Source organism: Sciurus vulgaris, assembly GCF_902686455.1.
Source record: "Sciurus vulgaris genome assembly, chromosome: 2".
In the NCBI taxonomy this organism is placed as follows: domain Eukaryota; kingdom Metazoa; phylum Chordata; class Mammalia; order Rodentia; family Sciuridae; genus Sciurus; species Sciurus vulgaris.
Window position 1 is genome coordinate 52,074,600 of NC_136462.1, and position 22,350 is coordinate 52,096,949.

Sequence of the window (22,350 nt, forward strand, 5' to 3'; positions counted from 1 at the left end):
ACTATGGTAGGTAGTGCTCCCCATACCATCTGTCAGTACCCCCATGAGCATGCATCAGCTGTTGTTATCAGCTGTTGGTTCCTGAACCAGCAGGACCCCTGCAAAGTCCACCTAATCAGGGCCTCAATTTTTGACATGGAATAATAAATTTAATATCTGTAAGGAAATATCTGTGAGGAAAATGTTCCAGTTCAGAGTCAGTCCCTTTTCCTGTCTCCCTTGGTCTTCACCATGAAAAATGTAGCAGTGCGGAAGAGTAGGGGACAATTTGAATGCAGTGAGGAGACCATGAATAGATGCTGAAAATATGACATTCTTGAGAAAGACTGATGCGATACATCAAGCTCTGCAAGAGGATTAGAAATAAAAAATGTACAGTGAATTTACTACATGTATCAGTGTGGAATAGTTTTACTTTTTAAAAGAATCACAAAACCATGGTTTTATAGAAAAGACAGTAGAATGAATCAGACATAACTTTCCTATGTTCATATATGAATATATGACCAGTGTTACTCCACATCATGTACAACCACAAGAATGGGAAGTTATACTCCGTGTATGTATAATATGTCAAAATACATGCTACTGTCATGTATAACTAAAAAGAAAAATGAAAAAGAAATTTTAAAACATAGTTTTATAAGTCAGTGGAAAGTGACTTACAACTATCAGGTGTGTTTACATCATATCTTATTCACTATTTTTTAAATGACCCTAATGCTTTGGCATTGCTATACTCATCTTTATTCCTTATTTATAGCTCTGATAGCTTTAATTTTCTGAGCATCACCTGCTGTACACATCTACTATGCCTGGTTGAAGTGTAGTAGAATCTGTCATTAGTAATGAGTAGTACTTATTGACAAGTAGTACTTGTTGACATTTCCATTAAATTGTTTATTCATACATAACAACTGTGATTTATGTTGTTTTGGGCTGAAAGTTGACAGGCTATCAGCCACCATTTGTGAATTTTTATTTAAATTCATTGAGTATGTATCAGACTCTTGTCTTTTATTTTTTGGTGGTACTAGGGATTTAACCCAGGGGTGCTTTACCATTGACTACATCCCCAGCCTTATTTTATTTTATTTTGAGACAGGGTTGTACTAAGTTGCCCAGGCTGATCTTGAACTCATGATCCCCCTGCTTTAGGGTCTCAAGTAGCTGTGGGATTCCAGGTGTACCCCCACCATGCCCAGCAACTCTTTGTCTTTTAAAGTATGAGCACAGAAAATGTTTCTTCTAATCTGCTCTTTTGCAAAGAATATTTAATTTTTAAACAGTTTTTGAGCAGTGAATAGTATGAACCAGATCATTCTTGTATTGATTGAAAAGTAAAACCTCTATTAACTTATATTTGAAAAAATGACAGTGATTAGTATTTTTTGCCATTTGAATCATTTAAATCTAATATTAGTTGAAATATTTTTCCTTCTAAATTTTATGCCCCATCAATGAAGGCCTGAAAAAAATGTATAAAATGAAACAAATGACATGTAAAATTCCCTTTTTATTTTTATTACATAAAATTGAAATGCTTACCTAATAAATTTTGAGTGATTATTTAATAAATCAGTAGGTAGGTAGTGTCTTTCAACAGGTATTTAATATTTTCTGAAGAAATTGGAATTATGAGTTATGTCTAAAATTATTTGTATACCATTGTTTTTATCCTTAAAGTTTTAACTCATCAAAGTAATGATTCAAAAATAAATTTTAGGAAATTTAGGATAGTATATGTTCTAACAATCTCAGGAATTTTTTTACAAGACTAATATGAATTTACTTAAATTTTAGATATTGTTATATACCATTTGAATGATAATAGAAGCATTCACACTGTAATAGCATTTTTAAAAATAGCAGCCTTCTTTGCTGTTTTATTAAAAATCTAAGCTTTTCACACTTTTGGCTTTTTGGGGAGGGTGGTACCAGGGATTAATCCAGGGTCAGTTAACCACTGGCCATATCCCCAGCCTTTTTACATCTTTTTTACTTTGAAACAGGTTCACAAAGTCCTTAGAGCCTCGCTAAATTGCTGAGGTTGGTCTTGAACTTGCAATCCTCCTGCCTTAGCCTCCTGAGTCATTGGGATTATAGGCGTGTGCCACTGGACCCAGTACCCTTTTGACTTTAAACTTAGTATCTTCAGAAAGTGCACTAGAAGGTCTGTTATTCTGCTAATAACAGCAGAACAGATTGAGAGACAATAAGACCATGTGATAAGTCATTTGATAATGAACACTGAATATTTCAAGTTTGTTTTATAAAATCAAAAAGGATACTTTTGTCAAACTACGAAATTTGTATATACTTCTAGATCATGAGTTGATATTTTTATTTATGACTTCATATGAAACAAAATAGAAAGATAAATTGAGAAGGGAATATGTTTGTATGACTTGGTTAATGTGTCACTTTTCTTAAAACATTTTTAGTGTTTGCTTAATATTTAATAAACCAATCAAAAATGATATAATTGTAGTGTCAGTGACAAAAGTAATATTATTTTGTGGTAGTGGGAAACAAAAACTATACTTTGCTGTCCTATAAGCAATCACTTAGCATATTTAATACTAAATTCATCAACTTCTTTCCCAACTTACTCCTGCAAACCCAATCTCAGTATAATGACAAGATATGGTGAATGCCTTTATAATAACTGGGAATGTGGAGAGAAATCAAACAGGGAGTTGGACAGTATAGAATTCTTTAAAATCATATATAAAAAAAGACCAAGAAATTGATCAAAATGAAAATAGTTCTTATTTTGTGTCTAGTTGACCTGTTCATGGGTAATTGTCTTCTAATACTTTATTATTTTGTCAATTTCCTTTAATTATATAAAATGTACCTTTTTATTGAGAGAATTGAGAAAAGAGCTGTATGATACATAACCCTGCCTTATGGTTGGTTATGTAGTCATGTACCTGATGGTAGCTGCTTCAGAATACATGTTCTCTGCTTAGGGTGATCTTTCTCTGAAAGTAACTGCATACATACAAACATGTTTTTGTTTGGTTTTGTTTTAGATTTTAAGAAGGTTTTTGGAGGAGCAGAATCTCATTATTAATCAGAACTAAATAACATGCCTTCAGTTAGTTATCATACTTACTATGTACCAGCACTGTGTTAGGTACTAGGGATACAAAAATAAATGCACACTGTCCTAAGAGAGCTTACATTTTAGTGAAGAAGATAGATAAATCAGCTGTATAACAGAAATACAGTCTGATAAATGCCATGGTAGAAGTGATCACAAGTTGCAGTGAAGTTTGTTGGATGTATTGCATTGTGAACTGTGGTTAAATTAATCTTTTCCTCCCCTAGAGTCTGTCTTCAGTTCATGTGGTAATTTACATAAACCAAGTGAAGAGCCACTGATTCCACCTCCCCTTCCTCCTCGAAAAAAGTTTGATCAAGATGCTTCAAATTCAAAGGTAAGTCAACAGGACCTGGGTTTGCATCAACTTATTCAAAGTTGTGAATTTTTCAAGATAGTACTTATTCTTTTTTAATATTTTTGTTTGTAGATGGACACAATAGTTTTAATTTTTTATGTGGTGCTGAGGATTGAACCCAGTGCATCACATATGCTAGGCAAGCGCCCTGCCAATGAGCTATAGCCCAAGCCCCAGATAGTACTTGTTCTTATCAAGAATCTGTTATATTTTGGCTTCCCTTTATCATTTTTCATATTTATATTGCTATATTTGAAAAATGCTTTTAATAGTTTAATTCTCATAAAAACTTTTCCTTTAAAAACAAAAAGTCAGGGGTGGACTGATTCACAGACACTCAGAAGTACATTTTCTTTCTGATGCAGACAGAAAGAAATTTAGTATATGAATCTTCAAACTTTCCACCAGCTTCTCAAATTTAAGGGTCCATCAGAATCACTTGGAAAAGCTTGTTAAAACCTGATTGTTGAGCCCCCCTGGAATTTCTGATTCAATAGATCTGGAGAGAGGCTCAAAAATTTGCTTTTCTAACCGAAGGCCCAATGTTGTCTCTGATATGCAGACGCTAACTCACAAGAAGCAGTGGGGAGGGAAGAATAGAAATTCACTGGCTTAGACAAAGGGGAACAAAGGGAAGGGAGGGGGTATGGGAATAGGAAAGACAGTAGAATGAATCAAACATAACTTTACTAGTTCATATATGAATACATGACTAGTATAACTCTACATCATGTACAACCAGAAGAATGGGAAGTTATATTCCATGTATGTATATGTATAACTGACATGTATATCTAAAAAGAACAAATAAAAATTTTTTTTTTAAATTTGCTTTTCTAACAAGTTCCCTACTAGTGCTGATGTTGCTGGTCCTTAGATCACCCTTTGAGATCTACTGCTGTAGAGGAAAGGAAAGTAGAAGTAAATGCTCAGTCAGGAGAAGCTGGACATTTAAGTCTCCTTGATATCATGTCCTTTCACATCTGTGAAACTATTATTTTCACTTACCTATTATAATTAAAAATCATGAATTTCTGAAATTTACAAAACAAAGTAGCACAAAGCTAGATAAGTCGAAGCTTTATGTTCTAAGACTTCAATTAAAACATCTCATGTAGGAATATTAAATTGATCCCTGGATTAACCTAGAAGTAATTTACTCATAAATCTGATAATTAAGCCAGATTAATTTACTTTGAGCCTTTGGATAACTTGTGTATCAATTTAAAAAATTCTTCTGTGTGAAGAATTTTTCAGTCTTTTAAAATTATAAGTTTTTCAGGAGAAAAGAAAAGAAGTATAGTTAATCACTTTTTTTTTTTTTTTAAGGGAACTATGAAATCTGATGATGACCCTCCTGCTATTCCACCAAGACAGCCTCCTCCCCCAAAAGTAAAACCCAGAGTTCCTGTTCCTACCTGTGCATTTGATGGACCTCTGCATAGTCCACCTCCACCACCGCCAAGAGATCCTCTTCCTGATACCCCTCCACCGGTTCCCCTTCGACCTCCAGAACACTTTATAAACTGTCCATTTAATCTTCAGCCACCTCCACTGGGACATCTTCACAGAGATCCAGAGTGGTTCAGAGACATTAATACATGTCCAAATTCACCAAGCACTCCTCCTAGCACACCCTCTCCGAGGGTACCACGTCGATGTTATCACAACAGTCTTGCTCATCCTCAAGCTCCCCCTGTTCCACCAAGGCAAAATTCAAGCCCTCATTTACCAAAACTGCCACCAAAGACTTATAAGCGGGAGTTTTCACATCCCCCATTGTACAGACTGTCTATGCTAGAAAATGCAGAAAGTCCTCAATGACCTTAGCCATATGTAGTCATTGACACTGGAATAGTATTTGTAAAGGTTTTTTTTTTTTTTTTTTTAATTTATTCAAAAAGGCATAGTATTTTAGTACTTTTTTTTCTTTTTTTTTTTAACAAATAATGCTCTTACAGAAATGCTACTGATCAAATAAGCTTTTAAGAATTGGAAAGATAAAATACAAAAGTCCTTCACCAGTATCCTCAGGTGATCAGTAGCACTGCCTTGTCTTGGATCCTCAGTGCTGCCAAAAGGCCAGTATATTGAATTTATATTTGCACTGTAGACTCTGCTAAAATATGGTTTGAGTGACATTGATTGCACTGAAAGGGGATAGTGCTTTTGTGAAATTTTTCAAATTTGAGTAATAGATGCCTTTTTTTAAGGTAATGAATTTACACAAATATAGAGGTGTATGGCGTTACTGATTTTTAAATCTCTTTGACCATCTTCTAGTTTTTACTTGTAGTTTTTACATCTAGCTAGGAGAACAGTGAATAACACCCACTGTTCTTAAATTCTTTAATGCCATGTCTTAAATGCCAGTATTTGCTGCTGAAGACAAAAGTGAAATGTGGAATGAAAATAATAGAATGCACTGTGTATATTATTTTGTCAAAATGTAAACAAAGAATAACCCAATTATAGAGGAAAAGAGGGCATGTATCTCATTCAGATGTGCCTTTTGTTTTTGCAGAGTATGGCGTCTTTAGCTAATACGTTGCCTATTGTTTTGGAAAACAGTTAATATGCCATGTATGTACAGTTTTGTTTATATTGTATATTTAAAGATAATGCTAATAACCTATGTAAATTTAAGTGACTTGAGGTCTATAATACAATCTGCTACTTTACTAATTCATAGTTTCAGAGGAAAAGTTTCTTATGGCATAGGAACCAACTACCTTGCCTTCAAAACCTAGTGACTTTCTCTGTAAATCTCGTGTTAACTGAAATTTTTTAAAAATATTTTTTTAGATTGGTAATATTTAAACCAGCAAATACTTAATGCTTTATTAAACTTTTTAATCAGAGAAGTGAGTAAAACTTTTATTTGCCATTTGGATGCCTTTGTTCAAAGTGATGAAAAGTGTGTTATGCTGATAGGCTGTAGCAGTGGTTGTAAAGTAGCCAAAAGCCACGTTTTTTTATTTACTGGTCTGTGGCCTTTTACTGTGCTTTGTATCAGAGTTCTTAACAAGATTAATAAATCACCTCAGTCTTAATTTTTAAAAAACTTTTAAAATGTGTTTTCATTGTAAAGAACAAGGGGATGTTACTGAAAAGATTTATGTATACACACATTAATTTTGTTATTTTATGCAACTTAAAACTACATAATCTCAGAGAATTTAAGTGAGGTAAATTTTAGAGGGATAACTTTGTTTTTACTGTTAAATGCAAGCTGCAAGTTTCCAGCATTTTTATGCATTCATACGAAAAACTAGGAGCACGCTTGGAAACAGTGAGAAAGATAATAGACATCTATGGTAGGTCCTGGAAAGCCATCTCCGAGTAAAAACACTATTGTGTTTTGCTTTGTTTTTAGAAGAGCAAATTATATTAGTTTTATCTGGGAAAGTGGCTTAAAGTAGCTCTTCCTTAAGCCAAGCGCAGTTTACTACGGGAGAAGGCGTGGAAGAGGGCGGCTAGTGCTGGGTTACGCCCAGGTCCTGCAGCCTTCCAGGCTTTGTTGACTCGCGCAAGCGCTGAGGTGCCAATCCGCCACTAGGAGGCACGGGCCCCTCTCGAGCGGCGCGCGGATGAGTCGTCACTAAGCGCGCTGCGCTCGGTGGCTGGCAGAGATGGCGGCTGCTCTGGAGTCGATGGTGGAGGATCCACTGCGGAGCTTTGTGCGAGTTCTGGAGAAGCGGGATGGGACAGCGCTACGACTGCAGCAATATGACTCCGGTGGTGTGGGTTGCGTTGTTTGGGACGCTGCCATTGTTCTCTCTAAATACCTGGAAACGCCGGGTTTTTCCGGCGACGGGGCCCATGCTTTGAGCCGGCGGTCGGTGCTGGAGCTGGGCTCGGGCACCGGGGCGGTGGGACTCATGGCTGCTACCCTCGGGTAAGAATTGGAGGGAGGGGACAACGCGTTGCTTGGGAAACTCAGATTACCAGCTACCTGCCCTGTGCCTCAATCAACATTATTTTATAGGGCAGATGTTGTGGTCACCGATCTTGAGGAATTGCAGGACTTGCTGAAGATGAATATTAATATGAACAAACATCTTGTCACTGGATCTGTTCAAGCCAAGGTACTGAAATGGTTTGTATGGCCTTTCAGCTTGTTTTAAGATAACGAGTCATAGTTCATTTTAAATTGCGTTTCATTAAAACCGTGGTAATACGAAATGAACTTTTTGGCTCTTGTTTATAAAGCAAGAGTATTTTAAATTATTACATTAACAGTTTAAAATACATCTTTGACGTTTTTAAGGGGGGAAGAAATAGAAGACTTTCCTTCTCCACCAGACTACATACTGATGGCTGACTGCATATACTATGAAGAGGTAAATGTTCAATAAGTGAAATCTCTCTAATCCGTGAACCTTTTTTTTATTCTGAAAAACACATTTCTTCACATTTTAACATCTCTGAATTCAGGATATTTGTTTTATGGTTGATGAGGTAGCAAAAAGACGATGAGAGTCCCCAGCACTACCTACATACATTCATGATTAGCATATAGACCTGTAAATCATGTTGAGAAGAGTGTTATATGCGTTTTACTAGAAGCTTCTCCAGAAATTTTAAAGGATTTTACCTCTTGTATCTGTTATGAAAAGATAACCTTTTTTTAAAAAACTTTCCTGGTGGGGTCCAGGCATTAGGAAGGGCTGAAGATCAAACCTAGGGCCTCACACATGGTGAGTGCTTTACTATTTACCCCAGCCCTAAAATCACCCCTCCACACCCCTACCCTTAGCTATTCCCAGTGAACATGTTAACCAGGAAAATTAAGTTGCATTTTAAAGAATTGATGGTTTTATGGCAGGATTTACTAGACCCAGTATTTTTCTTTAAGGATTGGTTTATAGTATCATTGTGGGCATCACTTACTTTTAAAATAATGAGCATTGAGCCAGCCCATGTTCAAATTAGGGTCAGATTTACCTTTGTAGGATAAATTGTTGATTCTTTAAATCCTGCATTAAGTTAGAGTAAATGAAGTTAAACTTTTAAGAGTGATATCAGTACTGTTCATTTTCCTATAGGAACTCCAAAACACTTGAATTCTTTTTCTGAAAACTGTAGTATAATAATTGATTAGGTAAGAGGAGTTTACCAATCATTGCTAGAGAACTTTAACTACTTGTGCTATGTAGTATTGATTCAAAAATGGATAAATTATAGGGGAATTAATCCTTTTAAAGTCATAAAATATGTATTTTTTTTAAGTCATAAATTTTTTTTTTTTTTTTTTTTTTTTTTTTTTTGCATAGTCTTTGGAGCCATTGCTGAAAACACTGAAAGATCTCAGTGGATCTGAAACTTGCATTATATGTTGCTATGAACAACGTACAATGGGGAAAAATCCAGAAATTGAGAAAAAATATTTTGAGGTGAGGATTATAAGATCTATCTTTGTAGGGAGTACCCTTCAGGAAGACTATATGTGTCTATTCTAGTATGGCAATTTTGGGGGTGAGCGACATCCTGTTTGTATGAACCCAAGTAGGGAACCCTTTACAATCCACTATTCTACCAAGTCCACCCCCATTTTCTATTCTTGTCCTTTATTTCTTATCTAATTAGTTCATACCGAATCTACAGAACAGTATAAAATAATAATGGTGACACTCTTTGTTTTTTTCTGAGAAAGTTCTTAATATTTCTTAATTAAACATGATCTTGGCTTTTGGGAACATATCAGTGAAACATATATTTCTTTTAGAGAATGCATGATAGAAATGTGGAGGTGATAAATTTTTACTTCTCTGTTTTTCTCTACATTTTTATGAATCCTCCAACCTAGATGCCTATCTGTGTTCAGGGACTTTTTTTTTTTAATAGTCAAAGACTCACAGGAAGTTGCAAATGTAGTACATAGCATCTTTTACACTTCTTTCCCCAGAGGTGGCCTTTTTATGGACAAAAATCAATTCCATTACAAGTGAATCTTTTTGAATGTGCATCTGCAACATTTTTCTGCTGATGAACTGCTTTGGTTTAATGAGGAAGCAAGAATATGACTGCCTCAGATAATATGATAAAATTTTTTTTTCATATCTTTCTTGAATATGAAATATGTTACTGAGCTTTGGGGACTCTAATTTTTTTATATTGTTAAAATAAATTTTATTGAGGTAAAGCATAGTAAAATGCATATATATCAAGCACTCACCCAAATAACTACTACCCAGCATAAAAATACACAGAAGGAACTGTGGAACCTCAAGGCTTCCACAGTGCCCCTTCCTAGTCAGTACTCCTGCAGAGATAGCCATCTTTGTACCTTCTGTTACGACAGGTCTGTTCATATTATTCAGTTTAAAGTGTATCTCGTACATTTATAGCTTCTTCAGCTAGACTTTGATTTTGAAAAAATTCCTTTGGAAAAACATGATGAAGAATATCGAAGTGAAGATATCCATATTATATACATCAGAAAGAAAAAATCAGTAAGTACATTTTCAGTTCTTTGTCTTATGAGGATGTTTCATCTTCTAGTCACTGTTTCTGGGCTTAATGTGTGGTTAAGGCCTTGAATTTGATGTGGTAAAACAGCTGTGACTATTCATTGGACTCAGGCACTGACTCAGTATTAAGATCACTTCATTTGTCTTGCCTTTGGTTCTTGTTCTAAATAAAGCAGGCTTTTTGCTTATTTGTTTTTTATGCAGTGCTGGAGATTGAACCCATGGTCTTGCACATGGAAGGAAAGCACTTTACCACTGAACTAAACCTCCAGCCCAGGAGGCTTCATTTTTATGTAACTTTGTAATTGAATGTGTTAGCAGTTACTGTAACATAGCACCTGAGCTAATCAACTTAAAAAGTGGAAAAGTTTATTTTGGCTCACAGTTTCAGTCTGATTAGTTAACTCCATTGCCTTGTGACAAGACAGTATGTCATATGACAGAGAAAGTCCAATCACCTCATAGCTGGGAAGTAAAAGAAAAGAAAGAGGAAGGAACAGAGTCCTACCATCCCCTTCAAAGACACATACCAAATGACTCACCTCTTAAAGATTCCACTTCCTCCTTTAATATATGGGCCTTTTGGAGACACTTATTCAGACTATAGTGTTGGACATTATCTCAGACAAGTGATTTAGCTCTTTATTTTATTTATTTATTTATTTATTTAGAATTTCAAGGCTTCTGTATTTCAGGAAAGAGACCTTGGGAACATACAAGTGTTCCATGTTTTGTTTTGTTTTGTTTTTATTGTAAACAAATGGGGCACAACTTGTTTCTCTGGTTGTACATGTAATAGAGGCGTACCATTTATGTAATCATACATTTACATAGGGTAATGATGTGGCATTCATTCTGACTTACCTCTTTATATTATAGTTTCTCTTAACTCTGAAATTTTAAAATGCCAGCTGATACCTTTGTGAACTTTCTCCAGTCATTCAAATTATGTTTAACAAAGTAAAATAAAATCAGACGGATCTGTTCATAAAAGAAAAATGCACCCAATTAAATAGAATTCATTTTTGTTCCCCTTGTTTGGTGGTGCTTTTACATAGTGTAACAGTCACTGTTTTATGCAAGGTACATCTATGACACCTTGAGTTTTTTTTTTTTTTTTTTTTTTTTTTTGGTGCTGAGGATTGAACCCAGGGCCTTGTGCATGCGAGGCAAGCACTCTACCAACTGAGCTATATCCCCAGCCCCACACCTTGAGTTTTTAATCTGCAAAACTATATCTCATGCATTTTGTAGCCCTGACACCTTTTATAAATGTGACAAAATTTAAAAATGTTTTATGTCTTAAGGTATCCAGTTTTTGTTTGTGGTACTGGAGATTGAACCCTGAAGCACTGAGCTACATCCCAGTATTTTCTTTTTTTTAAGACAGGGTATCACCAAGTTGCTCAGGCTGACTTGGAACTTGTGATCCTTCCTGCCTCAGCCTCCCAAGTCTCTGGAATTACAGGCGTGCATCAACACAACCAGCTAAGGGTTTCAGTTTTAGCTGAAGCCTTGTGCAGTTTTAAAAATAGAAATTTTTTTTTTTAATTGTAAACAAATGGGATACATGTTGTTTGTCTGTTTGTACATGGGTTAAAGGCATACCATTTGTATAATCATAAATTTACATATGGTAATGTTGTTTGATTCATTCTATTCTTTTTTCCCTCCCTCCCCAACCCTCCCACCCTTCTTTTCCCTCTAAACAGTCCTTTCTTCCTCCATTCTTGTCCCCCTCCCTAACTCTAACCCTAACCCTAACCCTAACCCTAACACCAACTCCCCCCACCTTCCCCCTTATGTGTCATCATCCACTTATCAGCGAGATCATTTGTCCTTTAGTTTTTTGAGATTGGCTTATCTCACTTAGCATGATGGTCTCCAATTTCATCCATTTGCCTGCACATGCCATAATTTTATCGTTCTTTATGGCAGAGTAATATTCCATTGTATATATATACCACAGTTTCTTTATCCACTCATCAATTGAAGGACATCTAGGTTGGTTCCACAATCTGGCTATTGTGAATTGAGCAGCTATGAACATTGATGTGACTGTATCTCTGTAGTATGCTGATTTTAAGTCCTTTGGGTATAGGCCAAGGAGTGGGATAGCTGGGTCAAATGGTGGTTCCATTCCAAGTTTTCTAAGGAATCTCCACACTGCTTTCCAGAGTGGCTGCACTAATTTGCAGCCCCACCAGCAATGTATGAGTGTACCTTTCTCCCCACATCCTCGCCAACACCTGTTGCTTGTATTTTTGATAATCGCCATTCTAATTGAGGTGAGATGGAATCTTAGGGTGGTTTTGATTTGCATTTCTCTTATTACTAGAGATGTTGAACATTTTTTCATATGTTTGTTGATTGCTTGTACGTCTTCTTCTGTGAAGTGTCTGTTCATTTCCTTAGCCCATTTGTCGATTGGATTATTTGTATTCTTGGTGTAGAGTTTTTTGAGTTCTTTATAGATTCTGGAGATTAGTGCTCTATCTGAAGTATGATTGGCAAAGATTTTCTCCCACTCTGTAGGCTCTCTCTTCGCATTGCTGATAGTTTCCTTTGCTGAGAGAAAGCTTTTTAATTTGAATCTATCCCAGTTATTGATTCTTGCTTTTATTTCTTGTGCTATGGGAGTCCTGTTGAGGAAGTCTGGTCCTAGGCCGACATGTTGAAGATCGGGACCTACATTTTCTTCTATAATCTGCAGAGTCTCTGGTCTGATTCCAAGGTCCTTAATCCATTTTGAGTTGAGTTTTGTGCAGGGTGAGAGATATGGGTTTAGTTTCATTCTGTTGCATATGGATTTCCAATTCTCCCAGCACCATTTGTTGAAGAAGCTGTCTTTTCTCCATTGCATATTTTTGGCACCTTTGTCTAGTATGAGAAAATTGTATTTATTTGGGTTTGTGTCCATGTCCTCTATTCTGTACCATTGATCTACCTGTCTATTTTGGTACCAATACCATGCCGTCTTTGTTACTATTGCTTTGTAATAAAGTTGAAGTTCGGGTATTACGATACCCCCTGCTTCATTTTTCCTGCAAAGGATTGCTTTAGCTATTCTGGGTTTCTTATTCTTCAAGATGAATTTCATGATTGCTTGCTCTATTTCTGTAAGGTACATCATTGGGATTTTAATTGGAATTGCATTGAATCTGTATAGCACTTTTGGTAGTATGGCCATTTTGACAATATTAATTCTTCCTATCCAAGAACATGGGAGATCTTTCCATCTTCTAAGGTTTTCTTTAATTTTTTTCTTTAGTGTTCTGTAGTTCTCATTGTAGAGGTCTTTCACCTCTTTTGTGAGATTGATTCCCAAGTATTTTATTTTTTTCGATGCTATCGTGAATGGGGTAGTAAAAATAGAAATTTTTTAAGACATAAAGATTTTGGGTTGCTAAATATAAAGAGTTTGTTTTATTTTGTTTGTTTGCAGAGAATCATTCCTTTTTTAAAATATGATAATAATTCACATACCATGAAATTCACCCTTTTACTTTTTTTTTTTTTTTTTGTGGTGCTGGGGATTGAATCCAGGGCCTGTGCTTTCAAGGCACTCACGCTCCAACTGAGCTATATCTCCAGCCCTCACCCTTTTTAAGTATAGTTCAGTGTAAATATATCCACAGAGTCACATAAACCATCACCACTTCGTAATTTTAAATGTTTTCATTTTAAACAAAAAGTTTTCATCACCCTCAAAAGAAACTCCATACCATTAGCAACCACTCATTTCCTCCAGTCTCCAGCCCCTGGCAGTCACTAACCTCTGTTTCTACTTATATGCCTATTCTGCTCATATCATATGAATTAATCACATATTGTATGGTCTCTTTTTGTCTGACTTCTTTCACTTACCACATTGTTTTCAAGGTTCATCCATATTGTGGCATGCTTTTACTCTTCTTATGTCTGAATAATATTTCTTTGTATGAATATGTACATCTTACCCATCCATTCATCAGTTGGTGGCATTTTACTTGTTCAGCCTTTAGCTGTAATGAGTGATGTTGCTGTGAACATTTATGTGGAAGTTTTTTGTGTGAGTATGTTTTCAGATCCCTTAGGTATATGCCTGGAGTGATATTGCTAGGTTATATAGGAACTCTGTGTTTAACTTTTTGAGGAATGGCCAAACTGTATTCCCAAGCTATTGTCTATCATTTTAATTACAGCCAACTGAGGGGGTATGAAATAGGATCTTGTGTTTTTTATTTTCATTTCCCTAATAATTAATGATATTGAATATCTTGTCTCTAGAATTAAGACCCATTTTCAAATTGAGTTATTTGTCTTTTTACTGTTAAGTTTAAGAGTTCTAAATATCAGATATACAATTTGTAAAATACTTTCTCCTATTCTGCAGGTTGTCTTTATTTTTTTTGGTAGTTTGTCTTCTGCATAGCACAAAGGTTTTGAATTTTGATAATGTCCAGTATATCTGCATCAGCTAAAAACTCTCTAAACATTCATTATACATGGGTATTCATTTGAGTTGCATTTAGCTCAGTAAGCATATTGCCTAGTATTAAGTACTCCATAAATAGTTGTTGATGAAAATCAATCTTTTTAAGTTTCCTTTTTTTTTTCTTATAGAAATTGCCATCATGAAATGTTTAGCCATCTTACCCAAGCCTCTAACAACCTGGGTAAGCAAAAGCAGTGACTGAAGCATGTGAATACAGCATGGGAAGATTGTGTTTACAGATTTTTCCAGCATGTCCTTAGAGATCTGATATATGGATGACAACCACCATGGTCTGCCTGCAATATGAAAAATGACTGCCTGCCTGCCAATGGGCCCGAAGTCCATCTTAGCTTTACTTAGCCTCAGCATCAAGTTCTGCTTAAAAGAAACATTGAGGTCAGTTACTCAAATAAAAATAATGGTATTGAGGTTAGCTTAAAGTTTGCTAAAAGTAAATAGTGAAGCGTCATGGTTGATTTGACACATTTTCAGGAAACTAGAGGTAAACTGATGTAATTTCTAGAGATATATCACTAAATAATGTTCTAAATTCAAGCCAGTAAACCTTAGTTTGTCTTGAAATTAAGTAAATTTAAATATTTAACTTTTATGTAATCAGGCAATAATTTTAGCATATGATATCTTTAATGCTTAATTGCCCTTTTACTTAAAAAAACAACAACAACAACAAAAAACCCTGAGGGTATTGTCTTATATACTTATATTGACCAAAGTTTTATTCTTTTTACCATAAATGGGTAAATAATCTAAATAGTGAACACAATACTTAGTTACTAAGAAGAAAAATCAAGGGATTGGGGGAACAAAAAGTTCCTTTATAAAATTTTTCATTTGGGAATGGAGTGAAAATAGGAAGCCCAATTCCAGGGTTATGCACTTGTGTGGCTCATGAACTTTTTCCTTGTGATTGTCTTCTAGGAAAATCTGGTTTAAAAACACTGGCATTAAGTTAACTTGTTTATATGAAACAATGAAAGGTTATTGAATAACTACAAATGTAGTTCTTTATACATTTATCACATGATTTTTATGCTGTGTCACTTCTATTTTGTGTTATAATCTTCTGAACATATGCACTGACATGTCAAGGACTTCCATCACACTGGTTCCAAAGAATGGTGACAGATGGAATTCTGGTATTTACCAGCATTGGTGCTAGATGGCACATTTTATGTGTTAAAATAAATATGGATTTTGAGACCCTGTGATTTTGCAAATGTTTCAGAAATAGCTTTAAAGAAAACAAACATCTAAAAGCAGGTGACTGCTTTCCAGAAAGAGCAAAAGTAGCCCTGTTTAGAGTCTTTGAGGATCAAAGCAAAGGAAATAAGTGTTCTCCTTTCAGGCTTACTTTAGTCTTTAAGGTTTGCTTTGTTCTTTTTCAAAATACTTTGGTCATATTGACCCAGCATTTCCTTAAGCAGTTTTCCCCCAGGCAGTTTGTGAACCTAAATATGTGATGCTTTTGATAGTTACAGATAGCACTAGCTATTATTAGTGAGGTCTTAGGACAAATGACAACTTTTTGGCTTGTTCCATAACATGAAATTGTGAAAATAAATTTAACATTGACTGTTGTAGTCCAGCTGGATTTCTCATATCCCTTTTCATTCTCCAATTTTTATGCCCTCCTTTCTCTTTCACTTCAGTTTTTAATTTGTAGTGTTTGTGGGTCTTTGGCCTGAAATACCCATAGATTTACTTTATGACAGCCCAACTCCTTTATCCCAGAAAGGTGTGACTTACAGTCCAAAATTTTCTGAGTGAATCAGACTGAAGTCAGTTTCTACACAAATTTGCTGAAATCTTACACTTGCTTGCCTTCCCTGTCTTGCTTACACCACCCCTTTACTTATCACATGCATAATAAATCACTTGCATACTTTCATCTGGTCTGCTTCTGGGGAACTGACCTAAAGCACTGACAGTAGAAGTGATTTGTATTTATCCTCCCATCCCATTCTGGGAAAATATCAGTATGAAGTATCACAACATGCCAGGTCCCATGATCTGAGTTCAGAGAACCATTAGTGTCAGGACCAGTGAGTACTGCAGAGAGCTCACTGAAGGGTACCAGTTGAGGGAACTTGCTTTATCACCAACTACCAGGGAAGCCTTGGGAGAATTTCCCTCTTGGAGGAGTGCAGTGTTTGGGAATGGAATTTAGTCCTTTGGCTCTCCCAGCAGGGGAGGAAACAGTGCATCTGCACTCAGAAACCATAGGAAGGATACCTGAGGCCATAACTCAAGATTCAAGATGATTGTAAGTAGGGAAGACCAATATTTTCTCCTGGGGTTGGATTTATCCAGATTAACTCTGTACATGGAGATGGGCTTGGAGACTATTGGAGGAGTGATGTGGGCTCAGTGTAGCAGAAGGATAGATGGACTCTGCCAGCCTGAGGATTGATCCAGGACTGATCCATGAGCTGGGGGCTAGAAGACTTATACAGCACCTGGGACAGGGGCCGTGGAGAGGGTTAGCTGCAGCAGATGAATGAGGTGTGATGCCACTAACTGGGGTCAGCTAGCATATAGCTAACTGTTCAGTCTCAAGGCACTGCTAGTGACTGGGGAAACAACATAAGAACAAACCAGGAGGCAAGGGGGTATTGCCACTGTGCACATTGTAACCTATAAACCAGTTAGAGTGCTGTTGGAGCCAATTAGGGAAAGGGCTACAACCCCACAGTAAGGCATTATTTCTCAAACCAGGGTGCATGAGAGATTGCCTGTAAAATTGAAAACCGCAAAATTCATACTCAAGCCCCATCCCAGTCCAAGTAAGTTAGAGGTGTGGTGTTGTTACTAAAGGAGTTGAGATGGTTTTAATATTTAGCCTAAATTAAGCCATTGCAATAAGGAAACCTCTTTTAGTAGGTACTTCCCCAGGGGAAGATAGCAGAGAGAAGGGAAGTATATAAAAATGAAATCATCTATGGTTAGAGTGGGCATATGCTGCATAACAAGGAAGAACTGTTATATAATTGTCTATGAAATAGGAGATTTTAAAATAAATAGGACTGAGCTCCAGAAACTGAAAAAGACTATTAAAATACCTACAAGTTTAGAGAATTTAGTCAAGAAGATAAAAGTGATGCTACTTAGAAGAAAGGGGGATCCAACAGTGGGGAAAAGAAAATTGTCACAGGTTTATTCTCCAATGACTTGAGTCTTTTCTCTCTATTAGCTATAACTTTGAAGAGCTTTGAGATTGAGTAGCTTTGCATTTTAACCTGCTGCAGTTCCTAACCAAACATCTATGGATCATGTAGGAGAATTTGGAAGTGAAGTTAGGTAAATTTTAAGAAGTATCGATAATTCATGTTAGTGGGATTTTTTTATATCACACACCTTTTCAATTTTTTACCCTTTCCCTTGAAAATTTCCTTGTTAAATGATGTTACATATGAGATTAACTTAGATTTTTTTATATTAAAGAGTGTGGGTTGTACAAATATGACTGTTGTTCTGAAGGTTCCCTGTAGATGGCATTACTTCTCTTTTCTTTAACAGTTTATAGGAAGGAAGTTGCAAAAATAGAATCTATTTTGAGTTAATCACACTTGGATTTTTAAGGTGAACTAAATTTGTTTTTTTAAAAAAAAAAAGCTTATTATGAGCTCCTTTCAGAAGATAACATGTAAGTAAAACTGGATCACTTTCTTATAAAATTGTATTTGGTTTATTTTTTTCTTTTTTTTTTATTATTTTTTTATTTTTTAGTTGTAGATGGACACACTACCTTTATTGTATTTATTTCTTTAATGTGGTGCTGAGGATGGAACCCAGTGCCTCACACATCTAGCTCTACAACTGAGCTACAACTCCAGCCCCTATTTTTGTTTCATTTTGATACATTTTTATCAAACATCTTCATAAAGCTACATCAATAGCAATTCATTAAACATTTTATCTGCTACTGATACATTGTGTAAGAGGGATGCAGGCATTTAAGAGGCTAAATTAGTTCAAGTGAAGCTCTTAAAATTAAATTCACCTTGAAAATACCTTTTACATAATACATGATTTTACATCTGAGGTACTTGAAACTTCTAATTAATTTTAATTAGTTTTTGAAATCAGTGTTCCTTTCTCATTAGAGTATTAGTTTTTACATCAAAAGACTAATGCTCTATCTTTGGTTATCGCACAATCCTATAATCTTAGGTCAGCTATTTGCCTTTTGGGAAAGGTATTATGTCCATCTACAACTTAAAACTATATCTTCTTTTAAAAAAGAAACATTTGGATTTGAAAGTATTTTGATTTCTTGATAACATTGTAAAAGTAGAATATTCAGTTCAGTATAAACCAGAGAGACCTAATAATACAAATACAGAAAAAAAAATATGGCAACAAAACTTACTAAAAATTAAGCAAAGGAAAAAGCAAAGGTCTTACTTTTCATTATTTTGGATAGGAAAGCAATAAAATTTTGAAATCATTTCCAATAGTTAAGTTTAGACTGTCAGGAATTGGAGTTAGGACACTGTCTCATATATTGGTGGAGTTCTATAAATATCCAGCAAATTTCCATCAATTGTGAGATACATTCTAAGTAATTTACTACTAATAGAAAGATATGATAGTTTGCAAATAATAGACTTAAAAATATGCTAGAGCAAGTTATCTGCATGATAATCTTTTTTCTCATGTGCATTCTGTAAACTGCATGTTAGAGGGTAGGCCCTAAAACCAGATTATCTGCCATTTACTAGCTGTGCTAACTGGGGAAAGTTATTTAAACTCTGTGTGCCTTATTTTCCTCATGTGTTGAGGATCATGAGACTACCTACCTCATACAATCCATGGGGATTAAATTAGTTTAATAAGTGTAGTCCACAGAGGTACTTAGCACATAGTAAATTCAATAAATGTGATTAGAGTAGGGGTAGAATTACAGGTGGGAACTTGGAAAATGCCAGTTGATTTTATTTGTTGCAGTGTGAAATCTGGGCATCTTTTTCAGAATATAGGATGCATGTAAACATTCCCTTCCTGTTAGGAGTGGCAACTGGGATGGAAGAAGGTTGAGAACACTATTCACTATACTGTTACTTGAACAAGTATGCAGTTATACAAAGAGGAAAATATGGTAGAAGAAAAATAATTGTTTACTATTAATTTTTTACAATTTTAAAGCAAGTGCCATGAGCATTCAAAGGCCAACAAGGACTGAAGAAATTACCTTCTCTAAATAGGGAGCCAGGGTATGCTGGCTGAAGTTTCAAGATTAACATTCCATTGACCTCAACCCTTCGCCAATTCTTCCTTCTAGTTCTTACCTCTGTTAAACCTGACAGCAGGTAGGTAGCAGGTAATTAAAGTACAGCAGAAGGTCATTTTTCTAAGGTCTACATAACAATATTGTCAGAGTTTAGATATATTAATTATAAAAGAGCTTTACAGCAGTTGCTTCCAGGATAAATGGTCTTTTACTGTGTGTGTAATAAGTATGTGATTGGATGCAAAGTCTTAACTAATTCCTCAGGCAGGATTCCTATCAACAGACAAAATGAGAAAGCTTTAAATTGCTCTGTAGTATAAAGTGGCATATATGCTTTACTGCATATTAAACTTTCAAGCCTTTTTATTAGCTACTGATGGAAGAGATCATTGTGAATATTAAATAACTGGTCTTAATTTTTAGAAATCTTATTACCTGTATTAACATCTTTTGATAAAGAGTTGATTCACATTTTTTAATATTCACAAGGTTGAAAATGTTGATATTTCTTCCTTGCAAAGCACAATTAAGACTTTTGAAAAAGAGCTGGTCTAGACACAGCTCTTATATACATAAATAAGTAGTTAGCAAATTTCTTTCAGGTTATTAGTTCTATTGAGCTACCACTGGCAATTGATTAAAATGGTACTTACAAACCCTCTTTAGCAATTTTTAGAAAGTTTACTTTAACTCAGTTGTTAATCTACTTAAATTCCAGGTCCATATATTGGCTCATTATTGCTTAGAGAAATCATTGCCAGAGATGTTGGTACAGTACCAATGATACTGTGTATTCACATTCAAAGAATGTTTTCTGAACTGGGTGCGGTGATGGACACCTGTAATCCCAGTGGCTCAGGAGGCTGAGGCAGGAGGATCAAAATTTCAAGGCCAGCCTCAGCAATTTAGTAAGCCCATCTGAAAATAAAAAGTAGAAAAGGGTTAGGGATATAGCTCAGTGGTAAAGTGCCCCTGGGTTAAATCCCCATTGAATCACACTCCGCCAAAAAGAATGTGTTCTGAAAATTTGTACTGCATGTACAGAACAGATGCATATCAAAGTGCTCTAAATAAAAATAACATGACTTTTCCAAAGCTTAGGTGAAAAGCTTTACACTTAGCATTCAGAATAAGTGTAAAGAATAATCTCGTGAACTAGAACATAGGACTGGTATCTAAAACTTAAAAACAGGAAAAACAAGTTTAACACTATCACAAGTAATAAATGTTTAATCAGAGAATGTTTTTGGATTTCAGTGATATTTATGGATGGAAGTATAATGATGTTCTTCTAAAATAGCTATCTTCTTTCTAAAATTTGTTACAAGGTTTTTTTTTAATTGTTCAGAATTTTGCTTTTATTTTCAGGCATGTATTAGACACCCACATTCAGTCTATTACTCTCTGCCCTTATAAAATAAGTGTCTGGTTGTTAACCTGGGATTCCAAGGAATAGGAGCAAACTGGAGAGGTATAGTATAGCTGGTAGGAACAGAATTCCCAGTTAGCTCTGGAAGACAGTCCCATTTGAGTTCTAGATTTGATCACCTTTCCTTCACGCACCCAAGCTTGAATAGTCTTATTTTTCTCTGAAGAGGAAAGCAGTTCACTTGACCACTAATCTAGCTGTGTTTCCTTGGGCAATTTAAACTCCTTGAATGTTCCCCTTTCTGTAAAATGAGAATGGTGCCTTCTGACTAGCATTGTGGCTATAGTTAAGCTAGATAACTATAGATAAGCAAGGGTAGGGAAGGAGGCAGGCTCCCCAACTTAAACCTAAACTGTTCATTCTGAGACTTCAGACTGATAAATTCTTGCAAGCTGGAGGAATACTCAAGAAACTATCCTAAGTAAGTGGCACCTAACATGATCCAGGAAAAGAGAATCTTAAGTTGTTTAAAAGGATGAATTCCTGGGCTGAGGTTGTGGCTTAGTGGTAGAGCACTTACCTAGCATGTGTGAGGCACTGGGTTGGATTCTCAGCACCGCATGTAAATAAAGGTCCATCAACAACAACAAAAATATTTTTTTAAAAAAAGAGTTCCAAGTTTATCATTGTGTCCGTGATTTACTTTTATGTCCCATTCAGATTTATTTATTTTGTTGCCAGGGGAAGATACTGGGGATTAAACCCAGGGTTGCAATATCACTAAGCTATTTCCCAAGTCCTTTTTATTTTTTATTGTGAGATACAATCTCGCCAAGTTGCTGAGGCTGGCCTGGAACTTGCAGTCCTCCTGTCTCAGCCTCCCTAGCAGCTGAGATTATAGGTATGTACCACTAGACCCAGCCCACCCGGATTTCTTCATTTTCTTTTTTAAACTCCACCTTTGCCACGGAGTAGAGTAAGCAGTCACAGGGGGAAAGAATCAGGAGGTTACTTTCATTTAAAAAAAAAAAAAAAAAAAATCCTGTATGACATCAGTAAGGTTTAGAACATTACTGGTTTGGTAATTCATAGCAGAATGTACAGAAAAAGAGAGAAGTAGTCCACTTGTGAAAACATGAAGAGCCCAGTATGACAGACTTTTAGAGGCTGCAGAGGACAGAAATTAGCAGAGAAGTTTCTGGAGAGCCTTCAGAATACTTACGGAAAAGGAACAACAAATGAAATGTAGCTCATTGCTCTTGCATTTTCTCCACATTTAACTCAAAGCTGAGGTCCTGTGTATAAAGCATCTA

The 22,350-nt window shown here is 35.6% G+C and overlaps 2 protein-coding genes and 1 long non-coding RNA gene across 5 annotated transcripts in view; 2 read left to right on the top strand and 1 right to left on the bottom strand.

Annotated features, from left to right (window-relative positions):
* SOS2 (SOS Ras/Rho guanine nucleotide exchange factor 2) overlaps positions 1-6,540 on the top strand; it is a 103,303-nt gene extending 96,763 nt beyond the window's left edge. For both annotated transcript variants that reach the window (XM_079118862.1, XM_079118863.1), the window contains exons 22-23: positions 3,337-3,446; positions 4,797-6,540. In XM_079118862.1, coding sequence (XP_078974988.1) covers positions 3,337-3,446; positions 4,797-5,291 — 605 coding nt within the window. In that variant the 3' untranslated portion in view covers positions 5,292-6,540. The remainder of the gene's footprint in view (positions 1-3,336; positions 3,447-4,796) is intronic.
* Positions 1-22,350, bottom strand: part of LOC306648876 — a 603,819-nt gene that overhangs the window by 419,870 nt on the left and 161,599 nt on the right. The gene's annotated exons all lie outside the window — the stretch shown is intronic.
* VCPKMT (valosin containing protein lysine methyltransferase) lies at positions 7,072-22,153 on the top strand. 2 transcript variants are annotated; one of them, XM_079119187.1, is made up of 6 exons: positions 7,074-7,365; positions 7,456-7,566; positions 7,738-7,810; positions 8,744-8,863; positions 9,818-9,922; positions 14,546-22,153. In XM_079119187.1, exons 1-6 carry the CDS (start codon positions 7,100-7,102, stop codon positions 14,558-14,560), a joined length of 690 nt encoding a protein of 229 aa, XP_078975313.1. In that variant the 5' UTR covers positions 7,074-7,099; the 3' UTR covers positions 14,561-22,153. The 2 variants fall into 2 exon arrangements, with proteins under 2 accessions (XP_078975314.1, XP_078975313.1); XM_079119188.1 differs by lacking the exon at positions 7,738-7,810 and having other exon boundaries at positions 7,072-7,365; positions 7,456-7,555.